Source organism: Sinocyclocheilus anshuiensis, unplaced genomic scaffold (assembly GCF_001515605.1).
Source record: "Sinocyclocheilus anshuiensis isolate Anshui unplaced genomic scaffold, SAMN03320099.WGS_v1.1 scaffold70, whole genome shotgun sequence".
Classification (NCBI taxonomy): Eukaryota; Metazoa; Chordata; class Actinopteri; order Cypriniformes; family Cyprinidae; genus Sinocyclocheilus; species Sinocyclocheilus anshuiensis.
Window position 1 is genome coordinate 225982 of NW_015542377.1, and position 22507 is coordinate 248488.

Sequence of the window (22507 nt, forward strand, 5' to 3'; positions counted from 1 at the left end):
ACAAACTACAGGCTACGGTTCCAAACAAACAAGCTAAGGGAGTTCATTTCACCTCTCACTGCCTCGCTGTCACATGCAATTCTTTTGGGAATAGTGTTTAAATCAACACGTTTGTATGACTGAGATATCCATGTTGGTGATATCCATTTCTGACGGCTGCAGTTTGTTTGACCTCAACATTCATAGTGTGTGTGTGTTCGTATTCTAAATAGGTGCCGTTGCCAGACACACTGCATATACACACTAAACCTCTCTCACCCCACCACACGGAACATAAAGTAAATGTCAATAGAGACACACTGACGTAACACTATTTAGACCGAGGGGAAAAATGGTTACCTCACAAACCCTCCTCTCGCTGTTCACTGATAAAATGGGGCCCATTTCAGAGAGACGTCCCAGTGCTAGAGCCGAGTATATGGATATCTGTTCTCTCACACTAAAATGACTCTCAGGGCCATTTAAAAGTATTTGGCAATCATCACAAATTATTGAAAACTAAAATAACTCTAATTTAGAAAGACAAATGTACACTATATGGGTTAACTAGCCTTAATTGGTCAAATGGGTGAAAGACAATCTGGGTGTCAGTTCAAGTTAGCAGACTGTACTGTTCCAGACTTAAACTCCTCATATTTAACCCTTTATGTGCCTGATCAGAATGTCAGCTGACCCTATTGTGTCCAAAAGTTAGAGAACACTAGTATAAAATGCAAAAGCATACTATCAATGATTTTATTTTTTTTGCATTTTCTAACTGAATATATTTTTTCATTATAAATTATTATCAGCATAACAATTCCTAGAAATAGTGCAGAATTCTTAATATTTTGTAGTCATTTTTGGTCATAATATTCCATTATTTCTAAAACCTTTAATTAATTTTATTCAGAAAATAATTCATTCAATTGATCAAAAGGAACAGTACAGACTTCTACATTATTACAAAAGATTTATTTTTTAAATAAATGCTGCACTTTTGAACTTCCTATTTATCAAAGAATTTTGAAAAAAAAAAGTATCACAGTTTCCAAAAAATATTAAAAAGCACAAATGTTTTTAACACTAAATATGAAAAAAATATTTGTTTTCTTGAGCACCAAATCAGCATATTAGAATGATTTCTGAAGGATCATCATGTGACACTGGAGACTGGAGTAATGCAGAAATATATCTTATCTGGTCCCGCACCCGCCCGCAACATTCATGTTTTGTCCGCTCCCGCCCGCAAAAGCCCACATAAAAGTGATCTATATTTTTTTTCAGTACATCGAAGAAATTTACATAAAATGGTTCTGTAACATCTCCTAAGCACCACAACATACCAGCATATACGCTCCCGATAAAATATTTAGGCTAAGCATCAACATTCACACTCACAAGCCACTGTTATTTTTAACAGAAAAGCAAGCATGTGCTGCTGCGTGCATGGTTTGGCATCGCAGAATGCGATCAGCGCTTCCTTTATTATCACTAAAAGCTGACATCTCAGTTAATCGTGATCTCTGTTTTAGACACTTTATGTTTAGATCATTTCTATTTTGCGGGAGTCCCCCGAATCATTTTATTCTCCCGCATCCCGCACACACACACGAGTCTCCTCCCGCCCGCACCCGCCCATCAAGAGTTGTCCCGCACCGCACCCTGTTGCATTGGGTCCCGTGGGTGTGCAGGTCTCTACTTCGGATGTGTGCACTCAGAAAACCGTATATCAGAAGTTTAAACTCATATGGTTTAAAACACATGATTTCAGCGCAATAAACACGATAATCAGAACCAAAACAGATGTGTTTTTTTTTTAGCAGGTACGAGCTGTAATGGTGCAGCTCTATTCTGGAAAAGGGGGCGGGGAGCAGCAGCTCATTTGCATTTAAAAAGTCAGGCACGAAAAGCCGCTTGTTTCTGCTTCCACTCAAAATAGGCATTTTCAAAATGATATAATAAATGATCTGTGGAGTATTTTGAGCTGAAACTTCACAGACACATTCTGGGGACACCAGAGACTTATATTACATATTGTAAAAAGGGGCATAATATGTCTCCAATAAATTTTTTATTTCTATCATACTGTATTTGAAATATACTGTACTTTTGTTAAAAAAAAGCAGCCTTGGAGATCATAAGAAAAACAATTCCCCCAAAATCTAAACAGTAGTGTAAATTAGATGGTAAATATAAGATTTTTAGTGTAGTCTCAGACATTTAGCTGACATTGAAGCTGGCCACAAGGTCAGAATCTTTTAGTTTACGGTGCACGTCAATGCCACCTCTTACCTGTAAAAACAGCCATGGTTATCAAATGAGGACCAATCACCAAAAATTGTACATTTCAAACCAAGGCCTGTCTCACCACATGGTTTAAAATACCAAACCTCATGTAAAATAACATAAAATAGGATATAGCATATAACAGGGTTTTCTGAGATATTAAGTTTTAGTTTAAGTGAAAAACTGATGGTAAACCTTTAGTCCCAAATGAGTGATGTAGGACCTTGAGAATTAATGACGTCACAATTTTGCTTTCACCAACATGCCCTCGAACAAAACAGTTCACCACCAGTGGTGGCAAGGGAATTGTCCATGTAATTAGCATACTTGGAATTCATTTGAATAAGAAGCATCAGGTAAATGGCAAGGAACAAAGTCACCATTTGTTTAAAGGTCAGTCGCATTTACCGTTCTTCTGCAATTTTCGAAAATCCAGCGAAATCCAGGCATTTCAACAGGAATTCATGTGACTGGGAATTTCGTGTGAGGGCGAAAGATGTCCCCTATGCAGATTTTGCAGTGGGTTCAAGTTGGTCACTCAAATTGGTTTGAATGTGACTTTTGTGTCAATTAACCTTTTTGCCCCTCAGAATTTTGCTATTTTGAGCACACTTTAAGGCATGACAACAAAGGCTACAGTGCTAAGCTAGAGTGAATGTCGGACAAAAAGTTTATGTGGTGATAGAAACTATTTCTTTGCCAATGATGAAATTTTCAACAGGCAAAATTATCAACAACAAACCAAAACAGGCTTTCCTATCATTAGGAAACAGACGGAGTAGCTCTGAGCTAATTTGGTGGCAGATGATGGGCAGATTGTACGAGGCAGTTCCAGTTCAGTCCCGGTCACATGGCTCACTCACTCCCTGTGACTGGTGCCGCTCTGATGTAAGAGGGCCTTAATTAAGCAGCAATCGATGCTGTGGGACCACACTGGAGCTTCCTAAGGGAGCACCACCATGGTAACTACAGGTCTCCACGACCCTGCCTTTATGGCCACATGCTTACAGCACTGACACATGCTAGCCCTCAGCACCAACCGACATCACAATTAAACCCTGATTGATTGAATAACCTATTCATTTCCTTGGTTTACAACAGGAAATGTACACGGGCAGATACCGTTAGAGAGCTATTTATTCTGCCATAAGCCACTTATAATACTTATGAAACAAAATATCAAGCAGGAGATATAATTGAAAAATTCAATCATAATTCCAATTAAAATATACATTATGACAAGCATACATTTTTAAATATGGGTAAGAACTTATTTTATAGTATATTCTTTGGCCAGGTCAGAAATTGATGGCTAATTTATGAAAAGTCTCATTTTCCTTGATCTTTTGAAATAAAATGCACTATGTACAGAGACAAGGTGTAAAACAAATGGGATAAATCATAATATTCAAAACCTTACAGTTAAAAGAACTAATTATATTTTTCATAGAGGCATGACCTATTTATGTACTCTTGAATGCACATCAGCTGGACCAGCCTGAGAAATAATGCTTTTCTGCAAGAGTTAAACACAATTTAGGATAAAAGCGTGGGACTCTGCCTATGTAAAAACACTACCGCTCAAAAGTTTGGGACAGTACTTTTTTCTTTTTTTTAAAGAAATTAAGATCAAAGTGACATTAAAGACTTTTATAAGTTACAAAAGATTTCTTCTTCAAATAAATGCTGTTTTTTTTTTTCATTTCAATATATCAAAGAATCCTGAAAAACATGTATCAAGGTTTCCACAAAAATATTAAGCAGCACAACAGTTTTCAACATTGATAATAATACAAAATGTTTCTTGAGCACCAAATCAGCCTATCAGAATGATTTCTGAAGGATCATGTGACACTGAAGACTGGAGAAATGGCTGCTGAAAATTCAGCTTTGCTTTACAAACCCCCAAACTATTGAACGTTAGTAAAAAGCAACTGCTCTTACTAGAAACACTTCTGAACAGCATTTTGCCTGAACATTAGAGAACCATCTACAGCACATTCAGTTATTTGTACTTGAGTGACTCATGCCTTGTCAAATACACTCCAGGAAAAACCTCATTGTTACTAATTGCCTTTGCTCTTTAGTTGCAGGCTATGACATGTTGGCCCATCAAATTTCTCACAGACAGATCTAACAAGACTGTACAGAAGACACGTGAGACAACAGTGTCAATTGTGCTTTGTTTCTCTGAGTAGAAGGCAACACAGGCCTTGACTAACACAGAGCCATACTAGAACAAGCACACCAGATTACTAACATCCTATAAAACTGAACTCAGGGCATTCAAAAATAATTCACACACTTGACCTTACACTGTAGTGCTGTATTAAAGACATAATTCTGCCTCCATATACCATTGTATTTACTTTTGATACGACTGGAGGACATGAATACACAAAATGCTCTATAGGAGCATGTTCTCTCGTCTAAAGCACAAACACTGTGTCCAAACATCTAATCCTTTATCTTATCACCATTGTCTGTGACAAATCAGGCACGGTTACATTCCCACTGTATAGGTTTACTATGTTACAAGTAAGTTACCTTCGTTTCCAGGTGGAGGTTCTATTACGGTATTTTGGCATCTGGAGCTGAAAGCCAGTCAGTCATTGACAGGCATTCAGTTGAACTTTGTCAGTTGATACGATCTGACGGCACAATACATTATTCATGAACTCCAACACCATATGAGACTTAAACACAACTAAGAGAACAGGACCTCGGTGCATTCTCACACAGAAAACAAATGGCTAGTTTCTTCTGTACAACCTTGGACAAAAGTCAGCCTTGAACCTTATCAAGTTCAAACAGACACATACAGAATGTAAATTAATGCAGAAAGGCAGACAATAACAGCAGGTATTTACACAGGAACCAGTGAATTTATTCTTTTGTGAGGTTGGTCTGTTCTAATAAAACAGCAGAATACAATTTCACACATTTAGACACAACCTTGTAACTTGTTCAAGGAAGTTTTGTCTAGAAAGACACCATTTCCTTGTGTAAACATACACTTAAGTCAGAGAATCTGGTTACACTGAAAAATACTATCATAACAACCTGGAATAAGAAAGGCAAAAACTCTCAAAACGTGACTTGAGTGGCGATCTTAATGCCAACAAGATCCACCATTATGAATTTTTCACTACTGTCACGCATATCCCCTTGCTCTTCTTCACTTCTATCAACTTGATAAAGTGATCAGTAACATCAAGGCACTGGAAAGAAGCAGTGTTCCACAACTGATATCATTCCTGAAAACCAGCAACACTACATTACAGATAGAGGAGAAAACAGTGTTCAGAAAACACATCCTTGAAAAAAATATTGGTAAAAAATACCTTAAAGACTGCTCTCAAAATGAGATGGTGACAATGAAAATGACCAAAGCTGGGGGCAAAGTCTGATTTATGGCTAGTGTAATATCCCGTAGGGTGCATTGTTGAGGGAAAGGATGATGTCTCACTATAATAGTCAGATTTATCCAAATTATTTTTAGCATACAAACTACTTATTAGGGATGCACCAGTATAATAAATTATGACTGATAACTGACAACCATTAACATCGGCTTTATGTTGACAATTAATAAATGGCCAATAATAAAATTCTACACCATTTTATCTAAATACATCAAAAATTAAACACAATTTTTTTTTCGTCATTTTAAATGCTACAAGTTGATTTAGACATCCCAAAAACATAATGTACAATAAGAAAAATGGATATTCATTTTGAGATTTGCTAAAGATTACATTTAACAGTGTGATTAAATTATTAGTGTTTTTAAAAACCAACTTTAAAATTAGGATAGGCAATGTTTTTCATAAACATTTTTTCTATACTGTTTGAAAATCTCTTCACATCCCGATAGCAATCAATAATTAAAGTGTTATACTTTTTAAAAATCTTCTGTAGAAGTCTCAGGACTATAACATCTTCATCCAGTCATTATATTCGGTCTGAAAATGATAGGGTGGCCTACCTGCCTGTCTTTTTTCATTACAGAAGTGCAAGCCAAAATTCTTTGTATATTTGGCAAAAAGACTTGCCAAAATACACAAGAGACAGACAATGGGGTAAAACAATGTAGGAATTTGATGGAATGTTTGGGTTTCAGTCGAGCCAATGTACTTGCAGAGTTTCTTCTTGACAGGTAAGCTAAACTTCAAGTTAAAAGTATTTCTAATAAGTTGGACCATATATTAAAAATAGCCTACTTTTAACGGTTAAGACATGCCTTCATTTTTATAGACCCATAAGAGTTTTGTTTGCAATGTTTGAATTGGGAGTGACATACGAAAGGTTGTTTAAAAATATGCTTTTTTTTTTTTTTTTATTCTGCTATGTTGACACTAACAGTGCAGAAACTGCATACTTCAGCTTTAAGTGAGCGTTAGATGATGGCAAATGAATGTAAGAATAGAGAAATGACCAATTAAATATCCAATATCAACCAACACCAATAATTTTAAATATCTCTAATATCAGTCAATAATTGACATGGTAATGATATGAACTGGTGCTACACTAGGACATTAGGACATATTGAAAGAGGTTCAATATGTGCTAAATTCTGCCAAATGAAGCATGTATCTTCAGGTATGTTGCTGGCATAATGTTCTTACTTCTGTTTCTTGTTTTCCACCATATGATGGATCATGCTGTGCCACTGCTCCCTGATACAGTCTTTCTCTAAATCAAAAATAAACGTTTCAAGGCTATTCTCATGGACCTTCCCATTTCACTATTTGGTAAGGCTTTACATGACACTAAAGTGTGTTCAGCAGTGGGAAAACCACTGGAGGTCACCAGGCAAGAGTGGTTAGTGAAGCATGCTGAATCTAGACTAACTAACCACGTCATCAAACACTGACCTCTCCCCCTAAAATCTACCATACGCATCTCCCAACTCTGCAGAAGATGTCATAAGAAGCCGACTTGCGCTCAGGAAACTGTATGATGCTCTGTCAAGATCTCACAAAACTTTACACATTCCAACCTGAATTAATGGAATCTTTGTGTTTGTACAGGATTTTGAAACTTTCGGCTGAAATGAAAGAAAAACACGCCTGCCTTCAGACTCAAACAGTGATGAAGAGTATTATCCTCTCTTTATGAACTACAACTAATCCTTCACAAACAATGCTGAAAATATTTCTCCCCTTTTTTTGTTCACACAATCCTGGAGTCTCAAAGTGTTAATGGTTTATACTAATATCCGGCTTTGTATTTTGGTTTGGCCTTTAATGTTATCGGCAATATTATCTTAAGGACTGTTAAACTAGCCTAATACATTTTTTTTACAAGGTTTATTAGACAGAAAGCATGAATGCAAACATGTCACTGTAGTCTAGGTGACAACAACAAACAAAACTGCATGCAACTTTTTCTTTAAAAAAAAGCTAGTTAGGGTGTGTCGACATTAGATGCATGTAAATCATAAGATTTCTTCCATTACAATCAATAGAGCTGTCTACACTGGGAGCTGTGATGACGCACCTTCAGTTGACAGACTCTCTGTAGCTACTCTAGTTATTTTATTTTGCCATCAATCTGAAATAATTTGGTCATCAACAAAACAATTTTTCTAGCAAACATTTATTGCATGAACATTCACTGATTTAAGAATGAAGCACACTGGAATGACTGTTCAGGTTGGAGCAGTTCAGAATAAAGGCCTTGCAGTTAGTATGCTAGCTCAAAAATAGAGCTGTAACACTCTTATGTAGGCAAGATGTGTTGAAATACAGCTCGAGCCATAGCATGATGACACCCCCCATTTCATGTCCTCTTTCTCGTGTACCAGCGTTGTTATTGTTAACTAAAGCTAAAAATAAAACAATGAATTGAAACGAAATGAAAACTTAAAATAATTTTCTTTAATTGAAATAAAGCTGAAATAAAATAGAAATACTAAATGATAAACTTAAAATTAAAACTACATTTTAAAAACAAGGTCTTGACAAATAACTGCAAAGTTTGAGTAAATAAGTTTAAGTAGTACAATTACTAAAACTGAAATAAAAATAGATTAAAGCTAAATTTGACCAACTAATAAAATGACAAAAGCACATAACAAAATGACAAAATCTTAAACTAAAATGAAAAAGATAATTAAAAAAAATTATAAATACTATAATAGTATATAAATAATATTAAAATAACACTATAACGTACTTTAAATAAAAAGGCAACAAGATACAGTATTGTACATACCCTGTTATTAGCTGTGCTACAATTTAGCATAAATGACTGAATTCGTTCTAAACACTACTACAAAGCTTTATAAATGTATAAATGGATGTAAACGGCGGTTCAGCACACTGTTGTGTTGTATATGTGTTTAGTGTGATTCAGTGAATTGAAAGTAATAGGTGGTAACCCCTCATTTATACACAGTGTTTACGGTACAATATCTAGACCAGTCTATCTCCCCAAAACACACATAACTGTTTTACACATAATACTGGCAGTGTTTATAAACCACAGACATGCAGCCACAGATCCAGCACAAAAGGAGGGGGAAAGCAGGAGAACATGTCAAAATAAAGAGCATGAGTTAAAAGAACTCGTGAGATATAAAATAATTAAGTATTCCTTTTGTGACCAGACAATGCTGATATACAGCCTGTCAGAGTGTTTAAAAACCAACCACACACTCTCACGCTCTCTCTCTCTCTTTCCCTCTGTGCCATGTGAGTGTGTGTGGAAGAGAGGGTGGGGAGGACTCAGGGTGGGGCTATCAAATGAGAAGTGTGGAGTTCTTTCCGGAACCCATGTTTGAGCAATCCAGTTTGACCTTGTAAAGGTCACAGCACTGCAGCCATGTTTTGCATATCAAAGCCATTTGTGTCAAAGAATACAAATATCTAGCAGGTGAGAATCAACTTGTGTAAGGCATAAACTGTGAAAAATTTTGTCAATAGAAACATTTCATGTCATATCACCCCTCTTGAGTAATAAAGCACTAACAGCACGACAGTTTGCAGGAGGTCCAATCCGATCTCGTAACTATTTTACGAGGTGGTGAATTTGTATGAAATTTGTACGATTTGTTTGAAAACATAACATTTAAAAAAAAACGTAGGTCCACCTCTACTCCTTACTCCTAAACCTAAGTGGGAAGTAAGCAAGCTGATTCATTGGAAGGTGTGTGTTAAAACCATTTAATGCACAGTTAGTTCCAGTCAGTTTAATCATTCCAAATCAATGCACTGCCTTTTGATGGGTTTTATATTTTGCATTGAATCAGCTATTTGTGATGGCACATATTAAAGAGCTTGCCTTCAGCTTATGTCACAGACATTAACCATGATTTGCTACTTTCCATTGCTAATTAGAGGCAGGAATTCTGATTCTAAAGAGCATTTTATCACACAAACATTTTGATATACCTCTTTATTCTGGAGTAAGTTTATTCTGGAAGACAAATTGTTATTAATTGTATATTTCATTATAAACTGTAATATGTATTATTATTATTCATTATTTTTAATTATTTTATTTAATTATTTACAACTTGAATTAAAAATGCTTATATTTTAATTTTATTTTAATAATTTATTGCATTTTAAATGTGTATATCTGCTAAGAGATCATGTTGTTAAAGGGATACTTCACCCAAAAATGCTACCAGAATACTTTTTGTGTGCAAAGAAAACAAAAATAACGACTTTATTCAACAATTTCTTCTCTTCCGTGTCAGTCTTCGACACGCATTCACAACAGTACCGCAACGCATACATGTGCATTCCTCTACTTGCAAACAAGGCGCAGCGCATCCGGGTTCTACGTCAGAACGCCGGCTCCAATGTCAGCAGCACCACACGCATGCGTGGTACTCTCGTGAATGCGTGTCGAAGATTTTTTTTAATTTTTGTTTTCTTTGCTCACAAAAATTATTCTTGTAACTTAATAAAATAAAGGTTGAACCACTGATGTCACATAGACTATTTTAAAGAAGTCCTTTTTGGGTCTTGAATCTGGTAGTTCCATTGCTGTCTATGCAGCGTCAGAAAGCTCTCGGATTTCATCAAAAATATCTTAATTTGTATTCCGAAAATAAACGACGGTCTTACTGGTTTGGAACGACATGAGGGTGAGTAATTAATGACAGAATTTTAATTTTTGGGTGAACTATACCTTTAATTTTTAAAACTCAATGAGTACATATACAAAACCTAAAAGCTAAGAAACATAGACTAAAAGTCAACAATGCTCTAATTTTAATTTCATCGGGTCCTTAACCGAAAGACTAAACTCTAGAGCCTTTAGTCCACTGTCTTAACCATCACAGGAAACCAACTGGACCATAAGGGAGCGCCACACTGAAAATGACAAAGTCCACATTATTATCAAACCTTTTAGTGCTGTGCATAAGGCCGATAAATCCCAGACCAAGGACTCCAAGGCGCAAGGATCGTAATTCTTATCTAATGGTTCATCATGACTGGTACCTGCAATTTACAAGCTATCTCTGGCAGTAGTAGAAATCTGCTGGCAGAATGGTGGCCACCTAGAGCGGAAACAGTCGTCATGCAACAGGAGTTGGCAGACTAATCTTTCATACAAGACGAAACCTTCATGGTGGTGTACATTTCGACTGTCTGATGCAGACACAAAGCAGGTTTTTACCCGGGGAGTACAGATGATATGCCTTTAGAGCGCTACAGATTACAAGATACTTAAGGTAAAAGAGGTCACCGAGTCCAAGAGACTGAAGGACCATTAAGTTTCGTTTATACCTTTCATAAAACCTTGAAATGACAATGAGGTTGTAAGCACATATACATACAGTATATAAATAGAGAACTGAAAATATTAATGCTAAGCTTTTGGGTATAAACACATAATTTAAGCTTTGTTTTGGGAACCCCCAAGGAAATAAGTGCACATTATAACAAGATTGAACCATCTTGTTACTCACAGGGTCTGCAGGTCCACAGAACTCCCGAAAGGTTCTGGGTGAATCGGTAGCATGGATCTCCAGGGCCATGCAAGGTCCGGAACAAAGTTCATCCACCATATTCTGCAACACAAGCAGTCAAGAGTTAACGATTTCCCTCGGTCTACCTGCGGTGCCTGTACCAATGAAAGAGCTTATTATCTGAACAGACCTTGGGAAGACATTGGAGCAGCTGGAGGACTCAAGTTACCTGTGTGCCTCTTAATAAATATATAAATTAAAGGATGTCAAAGCAAACATTTGTTGCTATTGTTCTTGGAACAGGTTATTAACCAACAAGACTAGTTCTCATTCTCTGTTAATCTGATTTGATGAGTTGGCCTCTGTGTTGGGTCTGTATAACTTTGTGGGGTATTAGAATTCTGGGGTGAATGTGAAGTGCCCACTAAGCACAGACCACTAAACAGCCCATGAGCCACTTTCACATACAGTTAACGGTGTCCACAATGGCAGCTTTTAGTTTTAGATTTCAAAAAGAATAATAGCACTGAGGAAGTTTTTTTTTTTAAATGGTCAGCTTTTAACCATTTTTGCATCTCAAAGACATGATTCATGAAGGCTTTAAGATTAACCTGTTCCTTTTTGTGACTACACACAAAAAATATTTCAAAATCAAACATTTATGACATATACAAAACAAAAGCTGCAAACACTACATACCCACTAAATTACCATCATAAACCATTTGTGACCTGTATGAGTAACTCTTAAAAATAAAGGTTCCACAAAGGGGGTTTTCACAGCAATGCCATGGAAGAACAATTTTGGGTTCCCCAAAGAACCTTTCAGTCCTAAAAAGAACCATTTTTTCTTAGTGTGAGGAACATTTGAATAATCTAAAGAAACTTTTTCCACAATAAAGTACATTTTGTGCAATAGAAAGGTTCTTTATGAAACCATGTAGTTTATCGTTAAACAATGAAGTTAGAGGAGTTAAAGAGCTTCCCCATTTTACCCGAAATATCAGTGTGCATGTAACCACAACCTATGTGACCCAATATGAGCAGTGCTGTTACAATGAAATGACAATGACATGATGCAATGATAACAGGGAATGTATATCTGATTCTGAGTATTTGAATGGAATTCCTTTTATGTTCTTACAAGGTTTATGCTTCGTCAGTATTATATTTTAGGTTACTATAAAATTATTACCAAAGGCTTTGCCACATATTACATAATGAGAGGATGAGTCACTGAGTGATGATATGGAAACATGTTGCAAAATACATCATGAAATATTGCGAAGTTCACTGTTCACTATATTATAATTCTACAGAAACTTCACAAGGTCTAAAAGCCATCTTTGAAGAGAGAAAAATGACTTGAAGAAGGGAAAAAAAAGACTTGTGGAATTGCTCTTTGTACTGAACTGTAAAGTATCACGATAAGATCTGCTTGGCACTGGTGCACTTTGTTCCTGCAGCCAGATTAAGATGATTAATAATGTATTTTTGCAGAACACCATCATTAGTTCTCACTCTGTCAATTTGCATACTTACACTGTTATGGCTTAAAAATAGTGGCAAGCTCAGTGCAAATGTTTCATGGGCACTTTGCACCTGCAGTGTGCAGGCTTGTGTTTTGGTGAAGGTGAGGTAATCAATATGTTGAAGAGTCTTCATGGCAACAGACAAGGTCCTGTACTCCAAAATAGCCTCTGGCTTCAATGACCCTAAACCGAAAATGGCTTATATTTGGTCTAAAAGACTTGTGCAGACGTTACCAGAATAAATGATTGCTATTCGGCTAAAATTTAAAGACAAGAAAGCAATTTATTGACACTTAATAGCCAACAGGAATGTGAAGGTTGTTCCAATGAACCAAAATTCCATGTACTGTGACGTAACACTGTGCTCAGAACAGGGAAACTGCCATAAGGTGAGTATTCATATATATTTATATGCCCCGTCTGTGCCTTTATAGAGAGGTTTGCAGGAGGCAGGTGTACATGCAGTTACGACATAGCACTTAATGCTTTGGTGACTACACCTTCTTCTCTAAATGAATAATTAAACATAACTGGAATCACATGTGAGATAGAAAAGGGAGAAATGGAACTTCTTTGTATGGACCCCTGTACTGACTATACTATATAGTAGCCATAACAAGTAAGGGGTTTATTAATACTTTTGGCCCACTTTATATTGGGTGTCTTGAACTACTTATCCACTTACATCAAGGTACAACGAATGTACTTACTGTATTCATGTGTTATTGCAAAACACTTTTGCTGCTGCTGAGTTGGGATACGGTTAAGGTTAGGTACAGGTTTAGTCGTACTATCAACAAGTATCTAAGGGCACTGTATCAAATGATTAATTTAAATGTTAGTACATAGTAATTAAAGACACATAAGTGGGTACATGTTTTTCTTAGTGGACCAACTGAAATCAGAGAAGAGAGTGCAGCAACATATACTTACAGTGTACTCGGCTACAACCCCTTTATAAACCTCTAAAAACTCCTCAGCATTCACTCGATCCATGTTGAACTGTAATAACGGAAAACCAAGTCAAAATTTGATTACTGAATAAAAACAAACTGAACACTTACAGGGACATTATTACTTGTATAAATGAGTAAATATAGTAAAAATCAAGATGTAACATTATATGACAATATAATATATAATATGATTTCATCATTAAGGACAAAACAATAAGAATTTTGATTTTCACAAACAAAATCAATGTATTAATCGTTTATGACTGGAAAATGACCCATTTAAGTGGGTTATCCAACACACTAGAGATAAAATCTCCAAGCCAATTCCAACACACCATTATCTCTGTCTGATATTCTTTTTATAAACCACCAAGTCAGCTCTGGACAGCTCTTTCTAATAGTAACAAAACCTTAATTGATCTGCTCTAGCCCAGGGGCATCCTCTGTACACTATTTTTAGCAGGGTCATGTGACAAAGCTGCAGCCCTGTAATTGGTCAGCAGAGGACTCATTTGGAGATGTGGGAGGCTACTGATCTGGTCACAGATTGCATGGTCGATGACGGGGTCAAGTTACATCAAAGGGAAAACATAACTGTGTTTGCCCTTGGTTCATAGATAGAGTCTATTTTTACTTCTCTTAGCTTGCTATTAGTTTGATCATTTGTTCTTTTAAAGAAAGGTGGTCTAATATCCATAAAATGTGCATATCTTTCTTTCAAAAAATTAATTATTTGAACTTTATTATTTGAACATACTGTTTGATTGTTAATAAGAGTATTGATATTATATGTAAGCTTCATCCAATTGTAACGTTCAACTTTACTAGGCAACATTATTGGCTAAAAATGGAAATATCATTTAAATTAAACTAAAATACATACCATTTGTAGGGCAGATATCTCAAATCCATTTTCTATAATTGACTTAAGGATCTTTCCCGTCAACACTGAAAAAAAAAAAAACATTTCAAATGAAAGATGCTCATTTAAAACGAACTGGCTTGAATGCAATCTTACATTTGACAAATATCTCTCTAAATCATATATAGAACGGTAATTGTAAGAATGAACCACACAACAAGACTAATTTTCAGTATTTTAAATCATTCTCCTCATATAGGGTACAGTGGATGTATATATTAAGTTTTTTTGGGTCCAGCAAAGTATAGTGCAGGGTATATTCACATGCTTTTGGAAATATCTTGCACTTCTAAGATCAGACTAATCATTAGATGGAAGATGCATATGATTTGAGATGCTAACACAAAGGTTTCAAGTTCAATAGCAAGTACCAGTGACCTAGGAACTCATGTGATCCTGTTCTATAAACTACAGTATGTGCCCTTGCTCTAGGGTGACTGTCCCTGTAGTTAAACAACTGTATGTTGCATTGGCTGCATCAGTTAAGTGGCAAGTAAGACTTTTGACCTTCTGTTTCACCGATATGATCAGGCCAACAAACAGTTCACAAGATCATGAAGGAGTGACTTCAAAGGAGAGACTTTGATCTCAATAACACGAGAGCACATCTCTAAGTCTGCTCCTTTGGACTGAGTGCTGAGAGATTTTTATTAATAAAGGGCACAGCGGGGAATGTATCCATTAGCACTGATTTACTGGTTTGTGGTTTCAATTTCAGTACAAAACAAACCGTGCATTATGTTTCCAAAGCACATATTCAATCAATCAGTGCATGTAACATGTTTCAGGCAATATTACTTTTTAATTGAATTTGTTTTGCCCACAATTCAATTGCAATGCCGTTATATAAGTTCACAGCTTTGACACAAAGCAATTAAATTTGCAGTGTTTTTTCTCTCATATCTTTAAGAGAAAGGACAAATATACTACACAGCACAAATTAAATGTGATTTCAGTCATACTTCAATAGCTGAAAAGGGCAAGGACAGACAAACCTGTTTAACGTTTCCATATTTAAATGCAGTATCACATAGAGCGTAAACACCATATGACAGATCATTTCCCCATGCACTGTGCAACTGCCCTAGAGAATTTTCTTTTGTCACATAAATGACATCTTCACACATCCCTAACCTTCCCTCAGCACCACTGGTGACCCTAAAGGTTCCAATTCTAACAGCAGCTTCCAGACACAATCTGCCCTGTTGCTAGGCAATGGTATCAGCGCTGCCTGGCAACACATTTGTCTATTCCAGTCATGAGCTAGTTCAAAACAAATCACACTGCTTTTCTATTAGCTAAGACATTTCAGTAAAAAAAAAAAAAAGGATTCATTGGAGGACATTTAAAAATGGTTAAACCTTTATATTGTTAAAGTGACTTTGGTCAATAGTTTTGAAAGGAAGTCAAATCTGCTTTGAATATCTAATATCAACAGGCTGGACTTTTACAGATGCTTCCAGCTACAACTAACGTTAGCATTATAGATTTTGGACCATATGGTGTGAATCTCAGAATACATTAATGAGCGGTGCCCAAAGTTTAAGCCATTTCACACTGAAAGTATCATGACCTTGATGACAACATTAACCATCTAGAGAAACTCACTTTACACCGCATACTAGGTTGATCATTAAAAGAACAGAGAAAGTTGGCTGGTAAAAATGCACTACAACTCTGTGATATGACCCTAACTCTGGACAATAGGTTGGAGTAAATCATTACCCATTTATTATGGCATGCTGCTTGCTGGAGTATACACCAGGCACCGATAATTAATAGAAACATGACCTTTAGCTTACCTACAGCTACAGTATGCAGTCATTATGCATGCTACATGATATAACAAAACAAAGTCACAAGGGACATCATTTTCCGAATTTTCCACAGTATACACTCAGTTCAAAAGACTGGGGGTCAGTAGGCCTTTTTTTTTTTTTGAAAGAAATTAATACTTTTATTCAGCAAGGATGCATTAAATTGATCAAAAGTGACAGTAAATACACTTATAATTTTACAAAAAAAAAATATATATATTTCAGAATAAATGCTATTCTTTTAAACTTTCTCTTCATCAAAGAATCCTGAGAAAAAAAAATGTAGCAGTCTCCACACAAATATCAATCAGCTCAACCGACAGCAACATTGATAATAATAAGAAATAGTTCTTGAGCAACAAATCAGCATATTAGAATGATTTCTGAAGAATCATGTGACGCTGAAGCTGTGCCATCACAGGTATAAAATACATTTTAAAATATATTAAAATAGAAACAATTATTTTAAATTCTAATAATACTTCATAATATTACCATTTTTATTATAAATTTGATCAAATAAATGCATTCTTGGTGAGCATAAAAGACTTCAAGAACATTAAAAAAAATCTTACCAACCCCAAACTTTTAAACTGTAGAGAATACAATAAAATACACAATATATTGTGTATGTTTTTAGTTTGTAGCAGTGCTGCTGCTTAGGGCACAGGACAAAATTTACATGGGTTGGTGATGACGGCCCTGTGACGAGAAATGGAAAACATACAATCACACATTCCAATTTTATGCAATGTGATATTTCATAGAGTGAAACTATAGCTTTGAGTGAAAATACAGTTGAGGGATGCTAACAACATGCTATTGTAGTCTATAATCCAAAAGTAATGTTGAACCAAGCCACATGACTATCCTGAAAAAATAAACAAAGCGGCTGCCGCATAATCTGTCTAATTACAGTCATGTAGCAGCTCTCTCAGCGGGGACTTTCATTACTGGCTATTTTTATTTACTCCTTTTGCAAACCTGGTGGGCTCTAGATCTCCAATCAAAAGGTAATCAGGGCTGCAATCCTCTTTAAATCACTGGTTGCCAGCACTTTTTTGCTGGAGGTCTAGAGAGCAGACACACTGCAGGCATAGTCGGAATATGAGTGTGGGTGAACGATTGGATGGAAGATTTGGTGACTAATAGAGACACAATGCTAACAGGGGAAATGATGTTGGTAGAAACAAAAAGAGATCATTAAAATTCAGTGTTCTTTTTTCAACACAATCCGACATTTCTGAATGTTCTTGAACGTTATTTTGATGGGGCTGTGAGACATGCAACATGAAAAGGACATTCAAAGTTATCAGTGAAGGATTGAAACCCTTAAAATCAACAGAGCATGCGTGTCAAAACTGTGAGAAGCATGTATTTTTTGTGCTTGTGACTGTTGTTGGGGCTCTGTGTGTTTATGTGTAACATTCCCTCCAGGTTAATCAGCCCACAGCAATGTACAAAACCAACTTGGGGCCTGCTTAGTCCACGTCCACTATGTGAAATATCTACCTCAGCCCTATCTAGAGGATTTGAGATTTCACAGGTCAGTGCCCTGGCGGCATGCTCCATGAACAGGGATCAGGAGGTGGATTTGGACAAATCCAGAGCAAAGGCTTGGTTACGAGTAAGCACTGGCTTTGGAGGTTTTATACTCATCAACATATAACAAGCAAAACAGCACTAGGCCAGGAGGGAATGAAGACAGTTACATAAGGATAAGACAATCACGAAAGGACCAAATGACTCTGAAGTAGCACCTTTGCTAACTAAATTGCACCTTTCATTCATGAGAACTGAGTTTTTACACTTCCACCAAATCCACCACTTTGGGGTCACTTTGAAAAGACGACATTTTTGGAGAAGAAATTGTTTTTTTGAAAGAGTAGTTCTCCATTGGTCTGGTCTAATTTACTTGGTCTTCAAAAGACCACTTTTAAATGCAAACGATCATTCATCTACACTGAACATAACTTAAACTTCAAAGCGCAGAATATAAACAGTCTAATATGTCTGCATTCAATCAGATTTACTGAACAGGAATTTTTGGTTGTATGTCTGTCATTGACAGAAGAGTTATTTGCTATGTAGCGACAGACCACAACAAAACAGTCATTACAATGGTTTCTGAGCAAGTGTGACACTCTATTTAAGCAACATTCCTAGATGGAAAATATTTATGCCAAAATATAGGACAAACATATTTTACAGCCATAATTTGAAAATTGTATAATTATTTTAGAAACTTTCATGACTTTTCCAGGTCTGGTTTTAAAGGGGTCCTATTATGCTTTTTCACTTTTTCAACTTTAGTAATATTTCCAGAATGTTGGAACCCTGGCAGTTGCACCTACAATTCTGCCATGCGTCACCAAGCTGCTTAATCGCGCAATGTGAAAGCAGTAACCTGTTAATATGGAGGCTAAAGCAAATATGTGCTGCTTTCATGTATGAAGTGAAACAAGATGATATGGTCTAATGGCACTAGAATCACTCATGTTGCACGGCAAGGTTTTGGAGAATTAGCAAAACTCCTGGACCAGCATTTAAGAGAATATTGCCTGAGTGAGTAACTGGGACAGGAATGATGGGGTATGACATACCAGGAGTGTCATAGTCCTTCTGATGATAATGTGCACTTATAAACAGAGATGGGTTAATAATACACTACTAACAGCACATTACAAACAGCAAATAATTAACTATGCTATATCTCATCTATAATAGGTTATTTCAAAGATGCCTGATTAGACAGAGATAGAGTATATCGTCAGTGTGTGTTGTGGGTTTACCTTCTGAGATGGCATGAGGTTTAATGATAGAGCAGGTGCAGTCTGAGTACATGGCTGTGTTGGAGGGACCGTGACCAGTAGTAGAAGGGAAGAAGAACTCCAGCTCCTATATAGTTGTAATTAAAAACACATCACCAGTCATTTCCTTTGCCTTTATTAGCATATTACTGGGAAAAATCTGATCAACAGAATATTGTGGGCTCGATTAATTGCTATTGACAGTTGCTTTTTTGTTACCCGTGCAGCAGATGCCAACGAGTCGGACCCATGTCCTGCATTCTTAGTGCCATCAGTACCAAACTGGCCTCTGAGACTATTCGCTGCATCTTTTTGTGCCACACCAGAATCAGTCGGGCCTAGAACTTTTCTCCAGGTATACACTGCCTCATCCCCCATCAGCTCCATAGCAATCACGGGACCGGAGCTCACAAACTGCACCAAATTACTGTTGTTGAAGAAGACAACTAGCTTTAGCAACATTTTGCTGTGGTGTTTATGATTGAATTTGCGGTTAAAAACACGCAGTGTCATGCAAAGTCATGCCAAAGTCACTGTGACAATCTCAGTGTTGGTTCAGGTGTCAAGAATCTCCTTCAAAAGCAGCCCTTACATATAAGTCAATCATTGACTCACTTGAAAAAAGACTTTGACTGATGTTCCGTGTAAAAGTCCACTGCCTGCTTCCTGTAAGAAAGCCATAAAAGTACACAGGGTTAATAAGTGATCTCCAAACCCCGCCATCTCTCGGCTGACACCTATAGTGAAATACGAATACGAAATTGAGGAACTAAAATTTTCCTCTTCATACCATACCATATAATTTTTTTAATTGATGACGTGTCAACTAGTCCAAGAAATGAGATTATATGCTTAACACAACTTCCACATCTTCATTCCCTGACAAGGACTGTCTCTGTCAATGAACAGCTGTTTTCTACTTTGAGGAAAGGTTAAAGCCGCAAAACCTGACCAGGCTAAAACAACACAGTCTATCAGAGAAACTCTCCATGTCAGCATATTTCAAGAGGAAAAGGAAAGATTAACCCTCAGCATTTTCCATTCTTTAAAAAATGTGGCACTAAACCACATGTAAAGTGACATATAGACAAAAACGTATACTTCAAATTCACTGTAGCCATTTTGGATCATATTTTCTGCCAACTACATAAACGTTAATTTCCTGCGAAATGTCTACAAATATACGAAGACATCCAAAAGGCCTCAAAATGTTATTTCTCTTCATACAATAAGGATCTCCAAGTTTAAAAAAAAAAACATAAGCTATTATGATTGATACAAGATTAACTGACTTTTTTTTTTTTTGCAAAGTTGCAGCTTGGGCCAGTGTTGTTATTGTTAACTAAAACTAAAACTAAAAGCATTAAACTATTAAAAACTATAAAAAATGTTTTCAGGAATTGTAATGAAGCTGAAATAAAATACATAATATAAATACTGAAACTTAAATAAAAATACATTTAAGATATATAAAATACAAAAACTAATAAAAATGACAAAAGCACATAAATTTACTAAATAAAAAAGATTTATGAAAACTAATTTTCAGTTTAAAAATTAAATAAATACTATTCTATAGTACTATATAAATAATATTAAAGTAACACTGGCTTTGGCTTTCTTTTTCCATATTATTACATTTAAATATTTGTTATGATGTTTACATAGTAAATGCATTAAAATAATAACTACTAATGTACAGATATTGTATTTTAAAGCTCCAAGGTCACTAAGCCATTTAAAGCCATTTTACTCTGAAATCACCTGAAAATGTCCTCAGATTTACTCTTAACAACTCTAATCTGGAGGTCAAATCCTGTAGAGCAATCTGGGCTTATTTGCCCAAGGGCACAATTTTACTTGAGGAAAATTGTGACTTCAGTAACTCCCCAGTTCTTGGTCACTTCTCCCTGCGACTGAACACACTGTCTTTGTGTTAGCAGCCAAGATCTTTAACTTTTAGTCTACCAGCGCCCATATTACCACAATTTTTTATAAACCATAGACTGACCTTTACAAAACAGGCCAAAGAAATAATGTCTGCAACTGCAACTTTAAACACTGCCTCTTCTCTCTAATGCTCTCCCTTTCTCACTACCTCAGTTAATAATTGCTGCATTGTGCTGTGAATATAATCCATTCCTGGTACTGTGCAAAGGCAGCTACTAATGAGATGCTCTGATCTTTGCAAGAATTACAGTGTAAAGTGTTTCAGAATACAGAACAGAGTGTGCAACATTTTTATGTTTCATTCCTGACTTAATCTGTGTGTGCAGAATTGGTCAGGGGCTCCGAGAAGAACAAGTGTTATACCAGTGATATACAGGTTAATGCATAGAGCAAGCAGTGCATGATTTTTGCTGTGATATACTTTTTTTCCCTGAAGAAGTGACTTTGTCAAATCCACCCATCACAAATTCTGAGAAATCATTCTTGGGTTACCGAAATACCTCATTAGCATAATTAGGCATAAACTGCCTTGAGCAAGAATTCCAGAGGCCTCCTTTACTTTGTACCAACTGAAAAGTTGCTGAAGGCCTGGTCCCAATATCATTATTTCTTAACAAGTCTGTTTATTAAAACATAAATGGCTTACCATGTAAGTTTGGTCATTTTGGCTTTGGTGACAATAAGGTTGGCATCATAAATCATCTGAATAATGTCGCCAACTTTTGTGACAGCGTCTGGCTTAATCATAGCCAAAGTCCTGAAGAAGACACAAGACATGAACATAAAAAGCAAATCAGAAAGTAAAAAAAAAAAAATGTGCCAAAGATGAACCAACATACTGTAGATATAAATTGTAACCTATATAATCTAAAATGGGATTTGTTTAGAGTAATTTGTTTTAGTGAGTGAGTGAGTGAGTGTGCATGTATTAGAGTTTGAAACCCTATACATCATATTTAATAGCATTTTATAGCATGAAGAATTTTTTGAGATTTATAAAATGCAAGACAAAGATGCCAAACTTTTTGCCCAGTACATTAAACACAGGCACACATATAAGGCTATCTGAGACAAAGACAACACATACATATTGTAGCCATTCAACACCATGAATATTTAGCTCTTGCTATTCTTTTCATTATAGAAACAATGATAACAGAAAATGCCAATTACTTGCACAAATCGACAACTGCTACTGTCAGACTTTACAAAGGCTGGTTAATAAACATATTAATATTAATTAAAAGAAACATATTAATGTTAAAAAAACATATTAATGTTTAATTAAAACATATTAATTAAAAGAGTTATCATCAATTTA

At 36.0% G+C, this 22507-nt stretch overlaps 1 protein-coding gene across 2 annotated transcripts in view; it reads right to left on the minus strand.

Moving 5' to 3' along the window:
* The window catches only part of LOC107692347 (nucleoside diphosphate kinase 7-like), a 33096-nt gene that overhangs the window by 4149 nt on the left and 6440 nt on the right, over nucleotides 1-22507 (minus strand). Inside the window, exons 4-10 of one of the 2 annotated variants that reach the window (XM_016491332.1) lie at nucleotides 21833-21943; nucleotides 19852-19902; nucleotides 19456-19663; nucleotides 19219-19324; nucleotides 14571-14635; nucleotides 13665-13733; nucleotides 11201-11302 (exon numbers count right to left, since the gene is read on the minus strand). In XM_016491332.1, coding sequence (XP_016346818.1) covers nucleotides 11201-11302; nucleotides 13665-13733; nucleotides 14571-14635; nucleotides 19219-19324; nucleotides 19456-19663; nucleotides 19852-19902; nucleotides 21833-21943 — 712 coding nt within the window. The remainder of the gene's footprint in view (nucleotides 1-11200; nucleotides 11303-13664; nucleotides 13734-14570; nucleotides 14636-19218; nucleotides 19325-19455; nucleotides 19664-19851; nucleotides 19903-21832; nucleotides 21944-22507) is intronic. The other variant, XM_016491333.1, reaches the window with a different exon arrangement.